Genomic DNA, 20,246 nt, shown 5'->3' on the forward strand with positions numbered 1-20,246 from the left:
CCAATGTATACGGAGATTTTTTAAATATAAATATGCACTTTATCGAACAAAACATATATGTATTGTGTAACATGAAGTCCTATGAGTGTCATCTGATGAAGATCATCAAAAGTTAGTGATTAATTTGATCTCTATGGTATAAGATGCATGTATGTTTGAGGAATTTTAATTATGAGATTTCTGTTGTTTGAATTTGGCGCTCTGCACTTTCACTGGCTGTTGCCTTGGGATTGCTTAAACTGAGACTATGTAGGATTTTTTTTTTTTTTTTTTTGCACCATGAGACCTCTCTTTGGACTGCTGTTTGGAGCTAAAACCCATAATTACTTGGGTTTGGTTTGTGTGTGTGTGTGTGTGTGTGTGTGTGTGTGTGTGTGTGTGTGTGTGTGTGTGTGTGTGTGTGTGTGTGTGTGTGTGTGTGTGTGTGTGTGTGTGTGTGTGTGTGTGTGTGTGTGTGTGTGTGTGTGTGTGTGTGCGTGCGCGTGCGTGCGTGTGTGTGTGGTGGACGTTAAGCTGTTATGATATACAGTAATGGACTAATATATTACATATCAAAATATCAAATCTCCCAAGACTAGACTATTGCATGAAGTGGTCAAGTGGCTATACATAACACTGAAAAAATGTCATTGAATTTATCTATAGTATGTGTGGGCATAACTTTTCTGGCTGATATAGAAAACCAGTTAATAGGTTTGAAAAACATTCCAGAGAGTTAGAAAATTCACATCCCAGTTCTACTATTTCAACTAGCACATTGTAACCATTGAAAAGATCAATGAGCTGTACCACATGATGAGGTGAATAGTGCTCTTCTCTGATATCATTGAGGACTGTACTGCATCTGCCCTTTGCCTGTGAAAAGCGAAATAACTGTCACTACGCCCTTGAATAAATGATTATCTCTGAAATGATACTGAACCCAGGGTTAATTGCCTACAGCTACATGGCACCCTATAGGACAGCCACCGTTACCTCTGCCATGGTGACTCACATGCAGGGCCAGATTACTGAATTGGCATGCAGGACACATGCCCCGGGGCCCCAGACCTCCAGAGGGCCCCCAAACAATTTATATATATACATTTTTTAGGGGGTTGTGGACTCAATTTTTAGAATAGCAGGAAATTTGCTTTAAAACTGCAACATTTTATCTTAGCCTCATGACAGAATAGCATTATAAAACTGCATTTTTTTTCAAAGATCAGGGAAAATATCAGAATTAGGATTCCTGTGTAACCACAGCCTAAGCAGTGGGGTTATCTGAGCCTCCTTTACAGGTGTAGATCTTAATTTGAGCCAGCTTGCTACAACATGAAAATAATCCTGCAGCAAAAAGAAATGTGAATTATTATGTGGATAATAATGAATGGACATTTTTGCAGGGAATGATACATTTTCCAAACCACTCAGGAGACAGAAGCCTCAAATACACTACAAGTTTCAGATTTCTTCAGCAACAGAGTGATCAAATGAAGATTCTACACCTGTACACAAATAGAACAATGAGACAGATATTTCACCTGATGTATAAATGAGAAGCATCCGGTTGGTGTTTCCACTCACTACTAAATATGGGGATGAGAGGAAGCCCAGTGATTGGCAGTGGGAGAAGATAGGGTGAGATGGATTTTGGCCGACATTCTACTAATTTTCTTATTGATGAAACATTTGATCTCAATACAGTTTTCTGTTTCCAAAACAGGAATCTGTTATGAACATATTTGACTAAGTTTTGTCATCTTTACTCTTTGCCAAAGTAAAAATATGCGTTCTTTAGAAGGAGTGCAAGGGCGAATTGAGTTTTGCACAAGCGCATTTCACAGAGTAGGCGTTCCCTAAAGGAAATATGCAAATACATGCTAGCTCGCGCCAATAGGATCTCGCTAGCTTGTGCTTGGCTCTTCACACCTTGCTTGTTGGCCCACTATAATTAATTTGTTCCCATTGGAAACGACAGGCTCTGGTCTATCTTGAGTTAGTTATAGAAATCGTGGACCTGTATGTCAACCGTGAACTTGGAGCCAAATTGAGTCATTCATGTGTCAGTCATTATTAATTCAGACAGAGCTGCCATGGTTGCATCGTTGCCATGCCTTCATGGTTTAATACGGCTGTTTGTGTCCCTTTATTCAGGGTGTACATCTTTAATATGTGCCTTGAATTTAACTAAGGCATGTTTTACATGGCAGTTACAACAGGTGTTGTGTAACAGTACAGATACACATTGCTGCACTGTGCTTACAGCTGTTACACCCGTGAACAGCTGGAGTTAACAGGTTTATGTCACTGTCGCATGTACCAGGATTGGGGTCAATTCCAGTTCAATTCCAGTCAATTCAGGAAGTACAATGAAATTCCAACTCCAATTCCAGGAAAATGTGTAATTGTGTAATTGTAATTTTATTTACTTTCTGAATTGATTGGAATTGACCCCTCACTGGCATGTACCTTCATGGCTAGATTCAGAATGGGGACACCATGGCTAAAGACTTGGTAGCCAAACCACATAAAAAAAGCTAAAAACAAAGGAACAATCTACTAATCAGATTGCAGTCAGAGAAGAGGGCATGTGGTGTGAGTGAGTGACTGGGCCTGTGTTGTGCTGCTGTGTGTATTGACCTGCCTGTAACCCCTGGAAAAAAAACAGAAAAAAACAGTGATAAGAACACTACCCTTTTCTGATTGTCTTAAAATTAACAGTTTAGCCTGTACTGCAGCGCCAGCTGTGCCATCAGTCCCTGGGTTTGCGCCCAGGCTCTGTTGTAACCGGCCGCGACCGGGAGGTCCGTGGGGCGATGCACAATTGGCCTAGAGGCCGTCCGGGTTAGGGAGGGCTTGGTCGGTAGGGATGTCCTTGTCTCATCGCGCACCAGTGACTCCTGTGGTGGGCCGGGCGCAGTGCGCGCTAGCCAAGGTTGCCAGGTGCACGGTGTTTCCTCCGACACATTGGTGTGGCTGGCTTCCGGGTTGGATGTGCGCTGTGTTAAGAAGCAGTACAGCTGGTTGGGTTGTGTATCGGAGGACGCATGACTTTCAACCTTCGTCTCTCCGGAGCCCGTACGGGAGTTGTAGCGATGAGACAAGATAGTAGCTACTACAACAATTGGATACCACGAAATTTGGGAGAAAAAAGGGTTAAAAAAAATGAACAGTTTAAACGTTCGAGAAAGATCTTTCAGGAGAAATCTGCATGTTTTCTTCTTAAGTTAATAGTTCTTCTCGGTGCTGAGCGTGAACTCAATAGCAACCCTTTTCCCAAAAGATCCATCCACTCTCATCTTGCCATAATAAAATAACCCTAAAGCTTCATGAAACCAAAGAGTATCTGTATACTCTACCCTTTTCCTCTACGATTAAACTCCTGGGAGGTTTAGAACAGAACATTTCAAAAATATCATTTCTAACAGGGAATTATGTAACACATGGCCTACTTATTCATATTTCCATAGCAACTTTTTTGTAAATCGAGTCAATAGATACCTGTATTCTAATGGAAGAGGAGGTTCCGTTCCTCTTGGTACATGAATACAACGTACCATAGAGAGTTAACTGCTATTCTCATATTTAAAAGAGCCTTCACAGAAATATAATCTTATCTGCAAACAAAGAGCTTTTGGAGGATTTATAAATATAGGTTGATAAAACTCATTCCACAGGCCAACGCTCCAAACAGCAATGGCAGAGACATTAGAGAAAGCTTGACAACCAGTATTTTCTTCCCAAAAGACCTTGGTTCATACATTCTCAAAGCAACATCATGTCATTTGAACAAAACCTCCATTCTAATAATATATATGTGGGTTGCTGCATTGTATTTATACTGTATACAGTAGCCATCATCAATTAAGTGTTTGCCACACAATCCTGTATGTTGTCATGAATAGCAAAAACCAAACTATTTTTAGAACAAAATAAAAGTTTTGTTAATGTCACAATACTTACCTTATATTTCATTTTGCCTGAGATGGGTGTGCCTTGTTAAAGCTCTAACACATCTCGACCAATAGGCTCACAGCTGTCATTAGTGACATACAGTGCCTTTGAAAGCTATTCAGACCCCTTGACTTTTTCCACATTTTGTTACATTACAGCATTATTCTAATGGATTAAATCAAATAAAAATCCTCATCAATCTACACACAATACCCCATAATGACAAAGTGAAAACATATTTTTTGTTTTTTTTGTTTTTGCAAATGTATTCAAATTAAAAAAGCAAAAATAGTATTCAGACCGTTTGCTATGAGACTCAAAAGACTGAGACTCTGAGACTCTGGTGCATCCTGTTTCCATTGATCATCCTTGAGATGTTTATACACCTGTGATAAATTCGTTTGATTGGACATGATTTGGAAAGGCACACACCTGTCTATATAACGTCCCACAGGTGACAGTATATGTCAGAGCAAAAACAAAGCCATAGGTCGAAGGAATTGTCCGTACAGCTCAGAGACAGAATTGTGTCGAGGCACAGATATGGGGAAGAACATTTATGCAGCATTGAAGGTCCCTAAGAACACAGAGGTTTAGAACCAACAAGACTCATCCAAGAGCTGGCCGCCCGGCCAAACTGAGCAATCAGGGGTGAAGGGCCTTGGTCAGGGTGGTGACTAAGAACCCGATGGTCACTCTGACAGAGCTCTATAGTTTCTCTGTAGAGATGGGAGAACCTTCCAGAAGGACAACCATTTCTGCTGCACTCTAACAATCAGGCCTTTATGGTAGAGTGGCCAGATGGAAGCCACACCTCAGTAAAAGGTACATGACAGCCCACTTGGAGTTTGCCAAAAGGCACCTAAAGACTCTCAGACCATGAGAAACAAGATTCTCTGGTCTGATGAAACTAAGATCGAACTCTTTGGCCTGAATGCCAAGCGTCACATCTGGAAGAAAACTGGCACTATCCATACAGTGAAGCAGGGTAGTGACAGCATCAGGCAGTGGGGATGTTTTTAGAATTTTCTGACTAGTCAGAATTGAGGCAAAGATTCATGGAGCAAAGTACAGAGAGATCCTTGATGATAACCTGCTCCAGAGGGCTTAGGACCTCAGACTGAGGCGAAGGTTCACCTTCCAACAGGACAACGACCCTAAGCGCACAGCCAAGACAACGCAGGAGTGGCTTTGGGACAAGTCTCTGAGTGTCCTTGAGTGGCGCACCCATAGCCCGATCGAACATCTCTGGAGAGACCTGGAAGTAGCTGTGCAGCAACGCTCCCCATCCAACCTGACAGAGTTTGAGAGGATCTGCAGAGAAGAAGGGGAGAAATTCGCCCAATACAGATATGTCAAGCTTGTAGCGTCATACCCACGAATACTTAATGCTGTAATTGCTGCCAAAGGTGCTTCAACAAAGTACTGAGTAAAGGGTCTGAATACTTATGTAAATGTGATATTTACATTACTAATTTTGTATAAATGTCTAAAAACCTGTTTTTGCTTTGTCATTATGAGGTATTGTGTGTAGATTGATGAAGGGACTTAGAATAAGGCAGTAACAACAAAATGTGGAAAAGGTCAAGGGGTCTGAATACTTTCCAAAGTCACTGTAAGTGGTTTACTAGGCAAGTCAGTTAAATTAAGAACAAATTCTTATTTACAATGACGGCCTACCCCAGCCAAACCCTACCCTAACCTGGTCGACACTGGGCCAATTGTGCACTGCCCTATGGGACTCCCAATCACGGCCGGTTGTGATACAGCCTGGAATCGAACCAGGGTCTGTAGTGACTTCTCTAGCACTGAGATGCAGTGCCTTAGACTGCTGCACCACTCGAGTGGTGATTGGATCCTTTTTCAAGCAGTATTCTTACTTAGGCTTATTCATTGGTAGGCCTGTAGAACAACTGTCATATTATCGATGGGCCTATCAGTATCTTGACCACCGAGTTAGCCCTAATTAGGGTGTAGATCTTAATTTGAGCTAGCTTGCTACAGCAGTATAAAATAATTCTGCAGCAAAAGGAAATGTGAATTATTATGTGGATTATAATTAATGGACATTTTTGTAGGAGGTGATACATTTTCCACGGCACTCAGGAGGCAGAAGCCTTTTTAAACCTCAAACAAATTTTAGATTTTTCCTGATCATTGCTGCTCAATCGACTCAGAAACCTTGTTAAACAGCATAAAGATGCTCCAATAGCCATGTTAAATATAGACAATGTTAATTTGTTCATGCAAAGAGACACAGCAAAACATGGGTTGGTCTGTTCTAACACCTCCCTTACACAGGTATTTTCTCTGAATATAGAAGCAGTAGCCTAGTAACAATATGAACATCAGAAGTCCTTATGCAGATCCTTTCTCTGACTAAGAAAGTAGGAAAATTATTATGAGGGAAGCCTAAAGTGGCAATAAACTAACTGAAAACCAAACTGTCATTCAGTGCTGTGCCTCTAATCGCTGAAGCCACAGTCAGTTGCTTGCACAAAAACTCTCCAGCAGAGTTGAAGTGTTGCTGAGATTTGAGGGGCACAGTCAAATCCCTTGTTGGGTACTGGCTTTGGAGGATTGCTCTTCAAAACACTGTGTAGTGTGTACCATGTGCCCTGTGTAGTGTATACCATTTGCACCATGTAGTGTGTACCATGTGCCCTGTGTAGTGTATACCATTTACACCATGTAGTGTGTACCATGTGCCCTGTGTAGTGTATACCATTTACACCATGTAGTGTGTACCATGTGCCCTGTGTAGTGTATACCATTTGCACCATGTAGTGTGTACCATGTGCACCATGTAGTGTGTACCATGTGCCCTGTGCAGTGTGCAGTGTGTACCTCGTGTACCAGCAACATGAGCATTTGTAGCTCTGTGTATAAAGGAAGGGTCAAGATGTATCACCTGTCACACTAATGAGCCATGGTTCCTCTTCATTCATGCTCTCTCTCTCAATACTTCTATCTCTCTCTTTCTCCATACCTCAATATCTCTCACTCTCTTTCCCCTACCTCCATCTCTCTCTCACTCTATTTCTCCAACCCCCCACGCTTTCTCTCTATCACCTACCTCCATCTCTCCTTCTCTCTCCTACCTCAATCTCTCCCTCTATTCCTACAACTCTCTCTCCCCAGTCCTCTTTCATACAGTATCTCTAACAGAGAGAGAGACAGGTATGTGCTTCCAGGTCGTGGTGTTACTAGCATGGCTAGATCTTTGTTATCCTAATGGGCTATTTGCTTTCTCTGAGTCGTTGCTCCTTCCTACACTTGTTGTTAATGAGGCCCTCAGACAGAGTCAGGTATGGCTTACCACACCAATTTACCACACCAATGTCTGTACAATAGAAAGAGATTTAATTTTGTCAAGTTCAATGAGAGACCTTCTTAACTTCATGGTGTTTTGAAGTGTGGTGCATCATCTACTGGCTATGAATAGTACTGCCTATGGGTGCAATTCTGTTTAAATGCCAAGCATCATTAATTGAACATAAAACCGGACCTAAACCACTATTGCACCATGCAGGGTAACATCTGTTATATTGTTTATGTAATGAACAGGACTAATAATTTTATCTTTGTCTTGATGCAAACTTGTACGGCTTCATGAGGGGAAATATTTTATTACATGCAGTTGCATAGTCATGCCACTGACATTTAGCAAACTGAGACTATGGAAGCTTTTAACAGCCTCAAAACAGTCAACAATCATATTTTCAAAACACTCAGCAACAATCGAGTTGTACACAAGTAAAACCAGCCGCCACAATCACTATAAGTTTACACAGATCACAATTAAATTACAATATTTCTAGAGGTATGTTCCAAATGGCACCTGACTCTCTATAGTGCACTACTTCTGACCTGGGCCAAATGCAGCAGGACAGGTTGGCTGTGGGGGAATTGCTTTGCTCCCACTGTTGATACATATTATAACACAAACATTGGTTTTCCATGCAGCAGGATGGATGAAATTTCAAAGCCTTAGGAAAATAATACTACCTGAGAAAAATGAACAACATTTTTGAGGAAATATGAGAGCAGAGTACAATGTCTTACAAAAGAGACAAATTAATGGAAAGGACCAAGGAAGTAAAAGGAAAAGGGAAAGGACAAAGGAAAGAAAAGGACAAAGGAAAGGAAAGGACAAAGGAAAGGACTAAGGAAAGGAAAGGACAAAGGAAAGAAAAGGACAAAGGAAAGGAAATGACAAAGGAAAGGAAAGGACAAAGGAAAGAAAAGGACAAAGGAAAGGAAAGGACAAAAGAAAGGACAAAGGAAAGAAAATGACAAAGGAAAGGAAATGACAAAGGAAAGGAAAGGACAAAGGAAAGGAAAGGACAAAGGAAAGGAAAGGACAAAAGAAAGGACAAAGGAAAGAAAATGACAAAGGAAAGGAAATGACAAAGGAAAGGAAAGGACAAAGGAAAGGAAAGGACAAAGAAAAGGACACAGGAAAGGAAATGACAAAGGAAATGAAAGGACAAAGGAAATGACAAAGGAAAGGACAAAGAAAAGGGCAAAGGAAAGGAAATGACAAAGGAAATGAAAGGACAAAGGAAAGGAACTGACAAAGGAAATGAAAGGACAAAGGAAAGGACAAAGGACAGAAAAACTCATTTCTTTCATCCAACTTGAAAGTTTCTATCACATTATTCAGAATACCTACAAAAGAAAACACGCTGAGCATTTTTTATATGGAAACACATTTGATATCAAACAATAACAACGGAGAAACATCTAAATACGTGTTTCTGATAACCAATCTTTGTTTTTGTTTAATCATTGTTAGGCACTTATGGCTGATGAATACAAAATAAACAGCGATAAAAGGACGGTTTCTGAACCAATACGGAGACATCAAACATGAGAAGAGGAATTGGCCATAGTTGGCAAGACACAAACAGATCTGGGACCAGGCAAATTTTCATATATCACAATATTGATTTTGAAATGATTGTGACGATCAAACACATTAGATGCAATATAAATAATTGTAAAAGTCTCATAGGAATTGTTTTGGCATATTCTCTCATCATTGGACATCAATATGATGGAAATATTAAACATAAATAAAACAATACATATATTTTCATAAACTTCTATTTTTTAGAATATGTACGTTTACTCTTACACTTCTGATTTCCTTCACCATGTGAATAGAATCATGTTTAATCAGACCCATAGCTGGTGAATGTATCCACCCAAAGGGAGACAACAAGCAAGTTTGTGCCTCTGGGAAGCTTCTGACAGGTTTAGAAGTTATCATAAAACAGAATCAATTCTACGACACAATGCTCACAATAGCTGCACTAACAAATTCGGCAATACTCAAAATGGCAAATAATAAATAGTAAATAAAGCGTTAGTCAGTTAGCATAGCATGGTTGGATATGTCCGGATGGAGGACGGTGCATGCGATGCAATCAGCCTCAGACACTGTTGGGGTTGTAGCAGAGCATGTTGAGCTGCAGGTTCTCGTCCCAGTGTCTGAGGATGATAAAGAGCTGGTTGGCAGCAGACTTGACTGAGGCTAAGTCCTTTCCTTCAGGGATGGTCTGGGCACTGAGCCACATGCTAGCCTTAGCTGCTATCAGCTCCCACTCTATGAAGTAGCTGGCTGAGCTGTGCTCCAGCCAGGCCAGGGCTACAGCCGTGGCCCACACCATGCCCTCTGTATTCAGCCTCATCCTGGACCCCGGGCCACCTCTTCCGCTGTCTGTCTGGGAGTGAGGGGAGAGAGGGTGCTCGGCGTAGGTGGAGGAGATAGGGGTGGAGGGGCCGCCTAGGAAGGAAGGAGAAGACCCATGCCGACCCTCAGTCCGTGGACTCCTGGCCAGATGAGAGGGGCTGTGCCCCCCTTGTCTGTGGCTGCTGACAACCAGGTCTCCAGGCTTGTGCTGGTGGTGGCCTGCCAGGCTGGTTTCTGTCTCCTTAGCTGAGCTCTCAAACGGAGATGGAGAGGTGGACCTGTGGCTGTTGTCTGCAGCGATGCTGTTTGAGCGGTGGCTGGCTGAGTGGGAGACGTGGTGACCCAGACTGACCCGGTGGCTGGTGAAGGGAGACGTCCACTTCAGCTTTTCCATGGACACGTTGATGGCCTTACACAGAGCGATGTCCAGACAGAACGCACCACATGCCAACTGTAAGGACACCTGTACCAGAGAGAGGCAGTTTAACAAATTGTGACATATATTTTCCTTTATTATGTTCCCCTAACCCTCACCTAATTGGAGTAAACTAATGGTAAACTAACAACACAAAGGCTTCTACTCCAAGTTTATACATACTATATACATGTATTTTATAATAGGTATCTTTTGTTTGTTTTTAATCCCATCCGTCAGCTACTCTCAACCCCTCCCATCTATCTCTGAAGACCATCCAGTTTTTATATTTTTCAACTCTGCTGTTATCATAGTTTCTACAGATTGTAAACTAAAGATAAAATGTTTTGCTAAAACTATTATAATATTATTGATCGATTGACTATGACTTTTCAAATCACCCAGCAGTGCTATTGGCAGAGTTAGCTCCAGGTAAATGTTGTAATTCTTCAGCCATTTCTGAACCTGCAGAGCTAGGATGGTTCTATCCCCCATATACAGTACCCTGCAAAAGTATTCACCCCCCTTGGTGTTTTTCCTATTTTGTTTAATTACAACCTTAAATTGATTTTTATTTGGATTTCATTTTTTTGGACATACACAAAATAGTCCAAATTGGTGAAGTGAACTAAAAAAAAATTTAAAAACAGAAAAGTGGTGCGTGCATATGTATTCACCCCCTTTGGCTATGAAGCCCTTAAATAAGATCTGGTGCAGCCAATTACCTTCAGAAGTCACACAATTAGTTAAATAAAGTCTACCTGTGTGCAATCTAAGTGTCATATGATCTGAGTATACATACACCTGTTCTGAAAGGCCCCAGAGTCTGTAACACCACTAAGTAAGGGGCACCACCAAGCAAGCAGCACTATGAATACCAAGGAGTTTTCTAAACAGGTCAGGGATAAAGTCCACAGTGAATCGTGGTGGTGGCAGCATCATGCTGTGGGGATGTTTTTCATCGGCAGGGACTGGGAAACTGGTCAGAATTGAAGGAATGATGGATAGAGTTAGGGGGTCCTGTGTAGCTCAGTTGGTAGAGCATGGCGCTTGTAACGCCAGGGTAGTGGGTTAGATCCCCGGGACCACCCATACGTAGAATGTATGCACACATGACTGTAAGTCGCTTTGGATAAAAGCGTCTGCTAAATGGCATATATATATATACATATATATACATATATATATACATATACATATACAGTTAAATACAGGGACATCACATTGCCTCCACCATGCTTGACAGATGTCAACAAGCACTCCTCCAGCATATTTTTTTTTCTCTTCTGCATCTAACAAATGTTCTTCTTTGTGATCCGAACATCTCAAACTTAGATTTGTCTGTCCATAACACTTTCTTCCAATCTTCCTCTGTCCATTGTCTGTGTTCTTTTGCCAATCTTAAACTTGTATTTTTATTGGCCAGCCTGAGCTATGGCTTTTTCTTTGCAACTCTGTCTAGAAGGCCGGCATCCCGGAGAAAGCCCTTTTGCAATTATGTTAGCACAGCTGAAAACTGTGATTCTGATTATTAAAGAAGCAATAAAACTGGCCTTCTTTAGACTAGTTGAGTATCTGGAGCATCAGCATTTGTGGGTTCGATTCCAGGCTCAAAATGGCCAGAAACAAAGACCTTTCTCTTCAAACTCATCAGTCTATTCTTGTTCTGAGAAATGAAGGCTATTCCATGCAAGAAATTGCAAAGAAACTGAACACGTACAATGCTGTGTCAACTCCCTTCACAGAACAGCGCAAACTGGCCCTAACCAGAATAGAAAGAGGAGTGGGAGGCCCCGGTGCACAACTGAGCAAGAGGACAAGTACATTCGAGTGTCTAGAAACAGATGCCTCACAAGTCCTTAACTGGCCGCTTCATTAAACAGTACCACAAAACACCAATAGTGAAGAAGCGACTCCGGGATGCTGGCCTTCTCGCCAGAGTTGCAAAGAAAAAGCCATATCCCAGACTGGCCAATAAAAAGAAAAGATTAAGATAGGCAAAAGAACACAGACACTGGACAGAGGAACTCTGCCTTGAAGGCCAGCATCCCGAGTCGCCTCTTCACTGTTGACATTGAGAGTGGTGTCTTGCAGGTACTAATTAATGAAGCTGCCAGTTGAGGACTAGAGTCAGAATAGAGGATTGCTAAGGATTGTTCCCTAGAACCAAGATTGCCATTTCAAAAACATTTTTGGCAAGCAATTGTTATTTTGGCAAACAATTATTGGAATTCATCCTATATTGTCCTTAACATCATTACTCCATAGCAACACACACACACACACACACACACACACACACACACACACACACACACACACACACACACACACACACACACACACACACACACACACACACACACACACACACACACACACACACACACACACACACACACACACACACACACACACACACACGATATCAGATGTTCAACAGTTGTTCTATCCCTGAGCCCAGTTGAAGCTGTTTGAGAGGCATGCAAAATTGAGCAAGAATGGCGAGATTTGATTAACCAATGTCAAGTCCTAGCTGATGGATCTCAGATACACACACACATTGGTCCCCCATTGTGACCATTTCCCCAAGTATCTGTGCAGTTAGACCTTTGTATATTTTGTGCCACCAGGGCCACAATAATTTCCCCCCTCTGTGATTGTCTGAGTTGTGACCCCCTCCCCATCGGTTACTGCAGCTAGTGTTGCCAGCACTGCCACTACCTGGGTAGGTGCACTTCACTGGAATTCCCACCGGCTAGGTACACGGTCGTTAAGGTTCTCATGAGCAGCTCTGAAAAATTCCTTGTATATTATGCTCATCCATCCGGGCGCTTTGGCTTTGTAAGACCAACCCTGCCAGGCAGACTCAGAATCTTGAGGGGGCGGTGCTGCTGACCATACTGCATATACTTGCAGTAGACCTATAAAACAGACTTCCCCTTAGTGTATGGGTTGCTCAGGTGGGTGTCTAGGGTATAGGGTTGGGGACCGTTCCATCATGATAGGACAATAAATAAATACACTATATTCACAATTTATACAATTTATATAAAAATGTATATCTTTGCACCGTTCTGCAATTTCCTTTGGGAACTGCTCATTCCTGCTTATTTTCATGCCAGCAGTTATTTTATCTTTCATATTCTATCTTTAAAGAATGCAAATTTGTCAACATTTGGGTGCTCATATCTCTGTCCCAAACAGTGTACAGGTTTGAGTTTGTCGCCTGAGATCGGTAGTGCTTACAGAAATAACTATTTCCCTACACCTTAACATCTTCGCCCTCATTTGCTTTGATACCAGTAAGTACCAGATTTTCTCTCATTGTTGCATCTTTTTTGTCTTCAACTCCTTTATATATTTACTGACTAGTTCAATTATGCCCAGACGAGACGGCCTACAGGGAGGAGGTGAGGGATCTCGGAGTGTGGTGTCAGGAAAATAACCTCACACTCAATGTCAACAAAACAAGGGAGATGATCGTGGACTTCAGAAAACAGCAGAGGGAGCAGCCCCCCATACACATCGACGAGACAGTAGTGGAGAGGGTGGAAAGTTTTAAGTTCCTCGGCGTACACATCACGGACAAACTAAAATGGTTCACCCACACAGACAGCGAGGTGAAGAAGGCACAGCAGCGCCTCTTCAACCTCAGGTGGCTGAAGAAATTCGGCTTGTCACCAAAAACACTCACAACCTTTACAGATGCACAATCGAGAGCATCCTGTCGGGCTGTATCACCGCCTGCTACAGTAACTGCTCTGCTCATAACCGTAAGGCTCTCCAGAGGGTAGTAAGGTCTGCACAACGCATCACTGGGGGCAAACTACCTGCCCTCCAGGACACCTACACCACCCGATGTCACAGGAAGGCCAAAAAGATCATCAAGGACAGCAACTGTTAAACAGCCATCACTAACATTGAGTGGCTGCTGCCAGCATACTGACTTAACTCTAGCCACTTTAATAATGGAAAAATTGATGTAATAAATGTATCACTAGCCACTTTAAACAATGCCACTTTATATAATGTTTACATACCCTACATTACTCATCTCATATGTTCATATGTATATACTGTACTCTATACCATCTACTGCTTCTTGCCTATGCCGTTCCACCATCACTCATTGATATATTTTTATGTACATATTCTTATTCATTCCTTTACACTTGTGTGTATAAGGTAGTTGTTGTGAAATTGTTAGGTTAGATTACTTGTTAGATATTACTGCATGGCCGGAACTAGAAGCACAAGCATTTCGCTACACTCGCATTAACATCTGCTAACCATGTGTTTGTGACAAATAAAATTTGCTTTGATTTGAGTTTATCATTTAACTTTTATATTTTCAAAAACATGCCCTTTTGTCAATGGTGAATTACAGTAAACATGCTTAAAATCTATGTAGAACATATGGGCAGTTGGTTGTATTTAGATCCAGCGAACAGTCTTTTAACTAAAAACTAATGGTGGACCTGTGCAGCAACGCACCAGAGGAATGTAGTCTTTGTTCTGGTTCTCACTCTCCCCCACAGAGTCATTGGTTTTGCTGTGTGAGCGAAACATGAAGCCCCTGGCGGCCCGGGTCAGGAGTCTCGTCCGGTTGAGAGTCAGCCTGTAGAGTAGAGGAGAGGAGAGGAGAGGAGAGGAGAGGAGAGGAGAGGAGAGGAGAGGAGAGGAGAGGAGAGGAGAGGAGAGGAGAGGAGAGGAGAGGAGAGGAGAGGAGAGGAGAGGAGAGGAATGCAACACCTCGAGTTCAACTTTACCTTTCATTCATTACCATTTGTGAGTACAAGTACATACATTGGAATTTCTCTGCGACGTAAAGGAGCATACACAGCCCTTATTATGGTCTCACTATGACCCTGCCATTTTCAGCACATACATATAGCTCAATAAAATAACAACGGAACTCAAACACCAAATGCGTCTTCCGTTTGTTATTTCATGACAAAAAAGGACGCTCCAGGATAAGTGGTCAATGCGAATTTTAAGATCTTTCCTTCAATAGAACTCAATAGCATCCTAAAGAATATAATGGACCTCAAGGGCCCTGGCACACAGTGAAGTGGTTTTCATTTTGTTAAAGGATGGGAAAAGGGCCATTTTTCCCTCACACTGAGCGATGCATGAATGGTGCCTAGCGGACAAAAGCACCCGAGTGGTAATGTGTGCCTCAGAGATAAAGGTGATATCGGGGTGAGCTGAAGAATGGAGATGTATAAAGGATTCTGTTGAGCTGTGTTGTTATTAAAGCTCTACCTCCTCACAGAGTAATTATAGACCTCTCTCTAAATGTATTTTTTTATCCAAGATTTAAAAAAAAGTTGATTTCAAGCAAATGGTGGCTTGTCGGGCTTGCATTCACTTCACAGCACAGAAACTGATTTATTGAAAGTCAGTAATGACCTTCTGTTGGCTGCTGATGCCGGTGAAAGCTATATTCTAGTTATTTTGGATCGCAGTGCCGCGTTTGATACTATTGATCATACTGTAACATCCTTGTTGACCAGCTGGAAAGGTGGGTGGGAATCTCCAGTGTTGCCCTCGACTGGTTCAGGTCATATCTATGACCTGAACCAGTCGTTTCTCGGAGAGCATGGGTGGTGCAGTATTGTCTCCAGCACCTATTCACTATGATGTTAGCAGCCCTTACTGCTGCTCGATCATCCTATTTTTCCAACTTAATTGAGGAAAATAAGAACAATCCTAAATGTATTCCTGATACTGTCGCAAAGCTAACTAAAAAGCAGCATTTCCCAAGTGAGGATGACTTTCACTTCAGCAGTAATAAATTCATGAACTTCTTTGAGGAAAAGATCATAACTATTAGAAAGCAAATTACGGATGCCTCTTTAAATCGGCGTATTCCGTCAAAAATGTTAGAAAAGGCTGTTGCGTGGCAACTCACTGCCTTCCTGAAGACAAACAATGTATACGAAATGCTTCAGTCTGGTTTTAGACCACATCATAGCACTGAGACTGCACTTGTGAAGGTGGTAAATCACCTTTTAATAGCAGACCGAGGCTCTGCATCTGTCCTTGTGCTCCTAGACCTTAGTGCTGCTTTTGATACCATCGATCACCACATTCTTTTGGAGAGATTGGAAACCCAAATTGGTCTACAAGGACAAGTTCTGTGAATGGTTTTTCCTCTGACAAATCAACTGTTAATTTTGGTATTCCTCAAGGTTCCGTTTTAGGACCACTATTGTTTTCACTTTATATTTTACCTCTTGAGGATGTCATTCGAAAACATAATGTTAACTTTCACTGCTATGCGGATGACACACAGCTCTACATTTCAATGAAACATGGTGAAGCCCCAAAATTGCCCTCGCTAGAAACCTGTGTTTCAGACATAAGGAAGTGGATAGCTGCAAACTTTCTACTTTTAAACTCGGACAAAACAGAGATGCTTGTTCTAGGTCCCAAGAAACAAAGAGATCTTCTGTTGAATCTGACAATTAATATTAATGGTTGTACAGTCAGTCGTCTCAAATAAAACTGTGAAGGACCTCAGCGTTACTCTGGACCCGGATTTCTCTTTTGACGAACATATCAAGAATGTTTCAAGGACAGCTTTTTTCCATCTACATAAAATTGCAAAAATCAGAAACTTTCCGTCCAAAAATGGTGCAAAAAAATGAATCCATGCTTTTGTTACTTCTAGGTTAGACTACTGCAATGCTCTACTTTCCGGCTACCCGGATAAACCACTAAATAAACTTCAGTTAGTGTTAAATACGGCTGCTAGAATCCTGACTAGAACCAAAATATTTGATCATATTACTCCAGTGCTAGCCTCCCTACACTGGCTTCCTGTCAAGGCAAGGGCTGATTTCAAGGTTTTACTGCTAACCTACAAAGCATTACATGGGCTTGCTCCTACCTATCTCTCTGATTTGGTCCTGCCGTACATACAGTACCTACACATACGCTACGGTCACAAGACGCAGGCCTCCTAATTTTCCCTAGAATTTCTAAGCGAACAGCTGGAGGCAGGGCTTTCTCCTATAGAGATCCATTTTAATGGAATGGTCTGCCTACCCATGTGAGAGACGCAAACTCGGTCTCATCCTTTAAGTCTTTATTGAAGACTCATCTGTTCAGTGGGTAATATGATTGAGTGTAGTCTGGCCCAGGAGTGTGAAGGTGAACGGAAAGGCCCTGGAGCAACGAACCGCCCTTGCTGTCTCTGCCTGGCAGGTTCCCCTCTTTCCACTGGGATTCTCTGCCTCTAACCCTATTACAGGGGCTGAGTCACTGGCTTTACCGGTGCTCTTTCATGCCGTCCCTGGGAGGGGTGCATCACTTGAGTGGGTTGAGTCACTGATGTGATCTTCCTGTCTGGGTTGTGCCGTGGCGGAGATCTTTGTGGGCTATACTCGGCCTTGTCTCAGGATGGTAAGTTGGTGGTTGAAGATATCCCTCTAGTGGTGTGGTGGCTGTGCTTTGGCAAAGTGGGTGGGGTTATATCCTTCCTGTTTGGCCCTGTCCGGGTGAATCATCGGATGGGGCCACAGTGTCTCCTGGCCCCTCCTGTCTCAGTCTCCAGTATTTATGCTGCAGTAGTTTATGTGTCGGGGGGCTAGGGTCAGTTTGTTATATCTGGAGTACTTCTCCTGTCTTATCCGGTGTCCTGTGTGAATTTAAGTATGCTCTCTCTAATTCTCTCTTTCTCTCTTTCTTTCTCTCTCTCAGAGGACCTGAGCCCTAGGACCATGCCTCAGGACTACCTGGCATTATGACTCCTTGCTGTCCCCAGTCCACCTAGCCGTGCTGCTGCTCCAGTTTCAACTGTTCTGCCTGCGGGTATGGAATCCTGACCTGTTCACCGGACGTGCTACCTGTCCCAGACCTATTATCATCTTGGCCATGTTCTGTTATAATCTCCACCCGGCACAGCCAGAAGAGGACTGGCCACCCCTCATAGCCTGGTTCCACTCTAGGTTTCTTCCTAGATTTTGGCCTTTCTAGGGAGTTTTTCCTAGCCAATGTGCTTCAACACCTGCATTGCTTGCTGTTTGGGGTTTTAGGCTGGGTTTCTGTACAGCACTTTGAGATATCAGCTGATGTACGAAGGGCCATATAAATACATTTGATTTGATTTTGATTTGATGTCCTTCAGGGGTCAATTCTGGGCCACATCCTTTTTTCCCCTGTACATGCTTCCCCTTGGTGACATCATCCTCAATCATTGTGGCGTAAATCCAATGAAAGTCAATGGTACCTATATTAAGTATTTTCATGCTTCATCTAAGAGTATTTAAAATTGATGTGTAGCTCAATAGTCACTTTTTGAGATTTAGATGTTTTACTAGCTGTTCTAACATAAGATGCATCATATGGATTACTTTATTCCTGCTGTGGAGATTGCATCACAAAACCCTCTGTTATAAAAAAAAACAATAAACTGTGGTCACTAAACCTATCATGTACCCTCTCCAGAATATACAGTGAGCTCCAAAAGTATTGGGACTGCGACATATTTTTGGTTGTTTTGGCTCTGTACTCCAGCACTTTGAACAATGACCATGAGGTTAAAGTGCAGATTGTCAGATTTAATTTGAGGGTATTTCATTCATAACGGGTGCATAATCCCCCCATTTTAGGGGTCCAAAAGTATTGGAACAAATTCACATGTGTATTAAAGAAGTCAAAAGTTTATTATTTGGTCCCATATTCCTAGCATCATCAAGCGGTGACTTGTTGGATCTATTTGTTGTTTGTTTTAGTTGTGTTTCAGATTATTTTGTGGCCAGTAGAAATGAATGATAAATAATGTATTGTGTATTTTGGAGTCACTTTTACGGTAAATAAGATTAGAATATGTTTCTAAACATTTCTATATTAATGTGGATGCTACCATGATTACAGATAATTCTGAATGAATCGAGTGAGAAAGTTACATCTCACCACAATAACAGGGCAGGTTAGGGAGGTATTTGTGCATCTGTAACATTCTTCATTATTCACGATTCATTCAGGATGATCTGTAATCATAGTAGCATTCACATGAATGTAGAAGTATTTAGAAACATATTATATTGCAATTTACAATGAAAGTAACTCCAAAATGATACAATACATTTTCTACCATTCATTTCGGGCACAAAATAATCTGAAACACAACCAAAACAAACAGAAAATGCATCCAACAAGTTTGTAGATTCACAAGCTTGATGTAACCATTGTGTGCTAGGAATATTGGACCAAATACTTGTCATGCCCTGACCATAGAGAACCATTGTTTCTCTATGGTATAGTAGGTCAGGGCGTGACTAGGGAGAGATTTAGTATATGTATGTCTATGTTGTATTCTAGTTTATTATTTCTATGTGGGTATTCTAGTTTTCATATTTCTAGGTTGGTGTGCTTGATATGGTTCCCAATTAGAGGCAGCTGGTTATCGTTGTCTCTAATTGGGGATCATATTTAAGACACATTTTTTCCACCTGTGTTGTATGGGATATTGTTTTGAGTTAGTGCAAGTAGCACCGCTGTAGTCACGGTTCGTTGTTAATTTCGTTTGTTCTTTCTTTATTGTTTTGTGTTTCACTAAATAAAGATGTGGAACCCAGATGAGGCTGCATGTTGGTCCGAGTATGCTTCAAACGATTGTGACAATAATAAACCTTTGACTGCTTTAATACACATATAAGTGAAATTGTTCCAATACATTTGGTCCACTAAAATGGGGGGACTACAGAGAAAGTCGGAAGTTTACATACACTTAGGTTGGAGTCATTAAAACTCATTTTTGAAAAACTCCACAAATTTCTTGTAAAAAAACTATAGTTTTGGCATGTCGGTTAGGACATCTACTTTGTGCATGACAAGTCATTTTTCCAACAATTGTTTACAGACAGATTATTTCACTTACAATTCACTATCACAATTCCAGTGGGTCAGAAGTTTACATACACTAAGTTGACTGCCTTTAAACAGCTTGGAAAATTCCAGAAATTGATGTCATGGCTTTAGAAGCTTCTGATAGGCTAATTTACATCATTTGAGTCTATTAGGTGTACCTGTGGATGTATTTCAGGGCATACCTTCAAACTCAGTGCCTCATTGCTTGACATCATGGGAAAATCTAAAGAAATCAGCCAATACTTCAGAAAAAAAATTCTAGACCTCCAAAGGTCTGGTTCCTCCTTGGGAGCAATTTCCAAATTGGAAATTTCT

At 41.7% G+C, this 20,246-nt stretch overlaps 1 protein-coding gene across 1 annotated transcript in view; it reads right to left on the reverse strand.

Annotated features, from left to right (window-relative positions):
* Nucleotides 1-8,431: 8,431 nt before the first annotated feature.
* LOC124022884 (von Willebrand factor A domain-containing protein 5B1-like) overlaps nt 8,432-20,246 on the reverse strand; it is a 48,837-nt gene continuing 37,022 nt past the window's right edge. Inside the window, exons 18-19 of the mRNA XM_046337581.1 lie at nt 14,547-14,670; nt 8,432-10,097 (exon numbers count right to left, since the gene is read on the reverse strand). Of these exons, the coding sequence (XP_046193537.1) occupies nt 9,375-10,097; nt 14,547-14,670 (847 nt within the window). The 3' untranslated portion in view covers nt 8,432-9,374. The remainder of the gene's footprint in view (nt 10,098-14,546; nt 14,671-20,246) is intronic.

This window comes from Oncorhynchus gorbuscha, linkage group LG03 (genome assembly GCF_021184085.1).
Source record: "Oncorhynchus gorbuscha isolate QuinsamMale2020 ecotype Even-year linkage group LG03, OgorEven_v1.0, whole genome shotgun sequence".
Taxonomy (NCBI): Eukaryota; Metazoa; Chordata; class Actinopteri; order Salmoniformes; family Salmonidae; genus Oncorhynchus; species Oncorhynchus gorbuscha.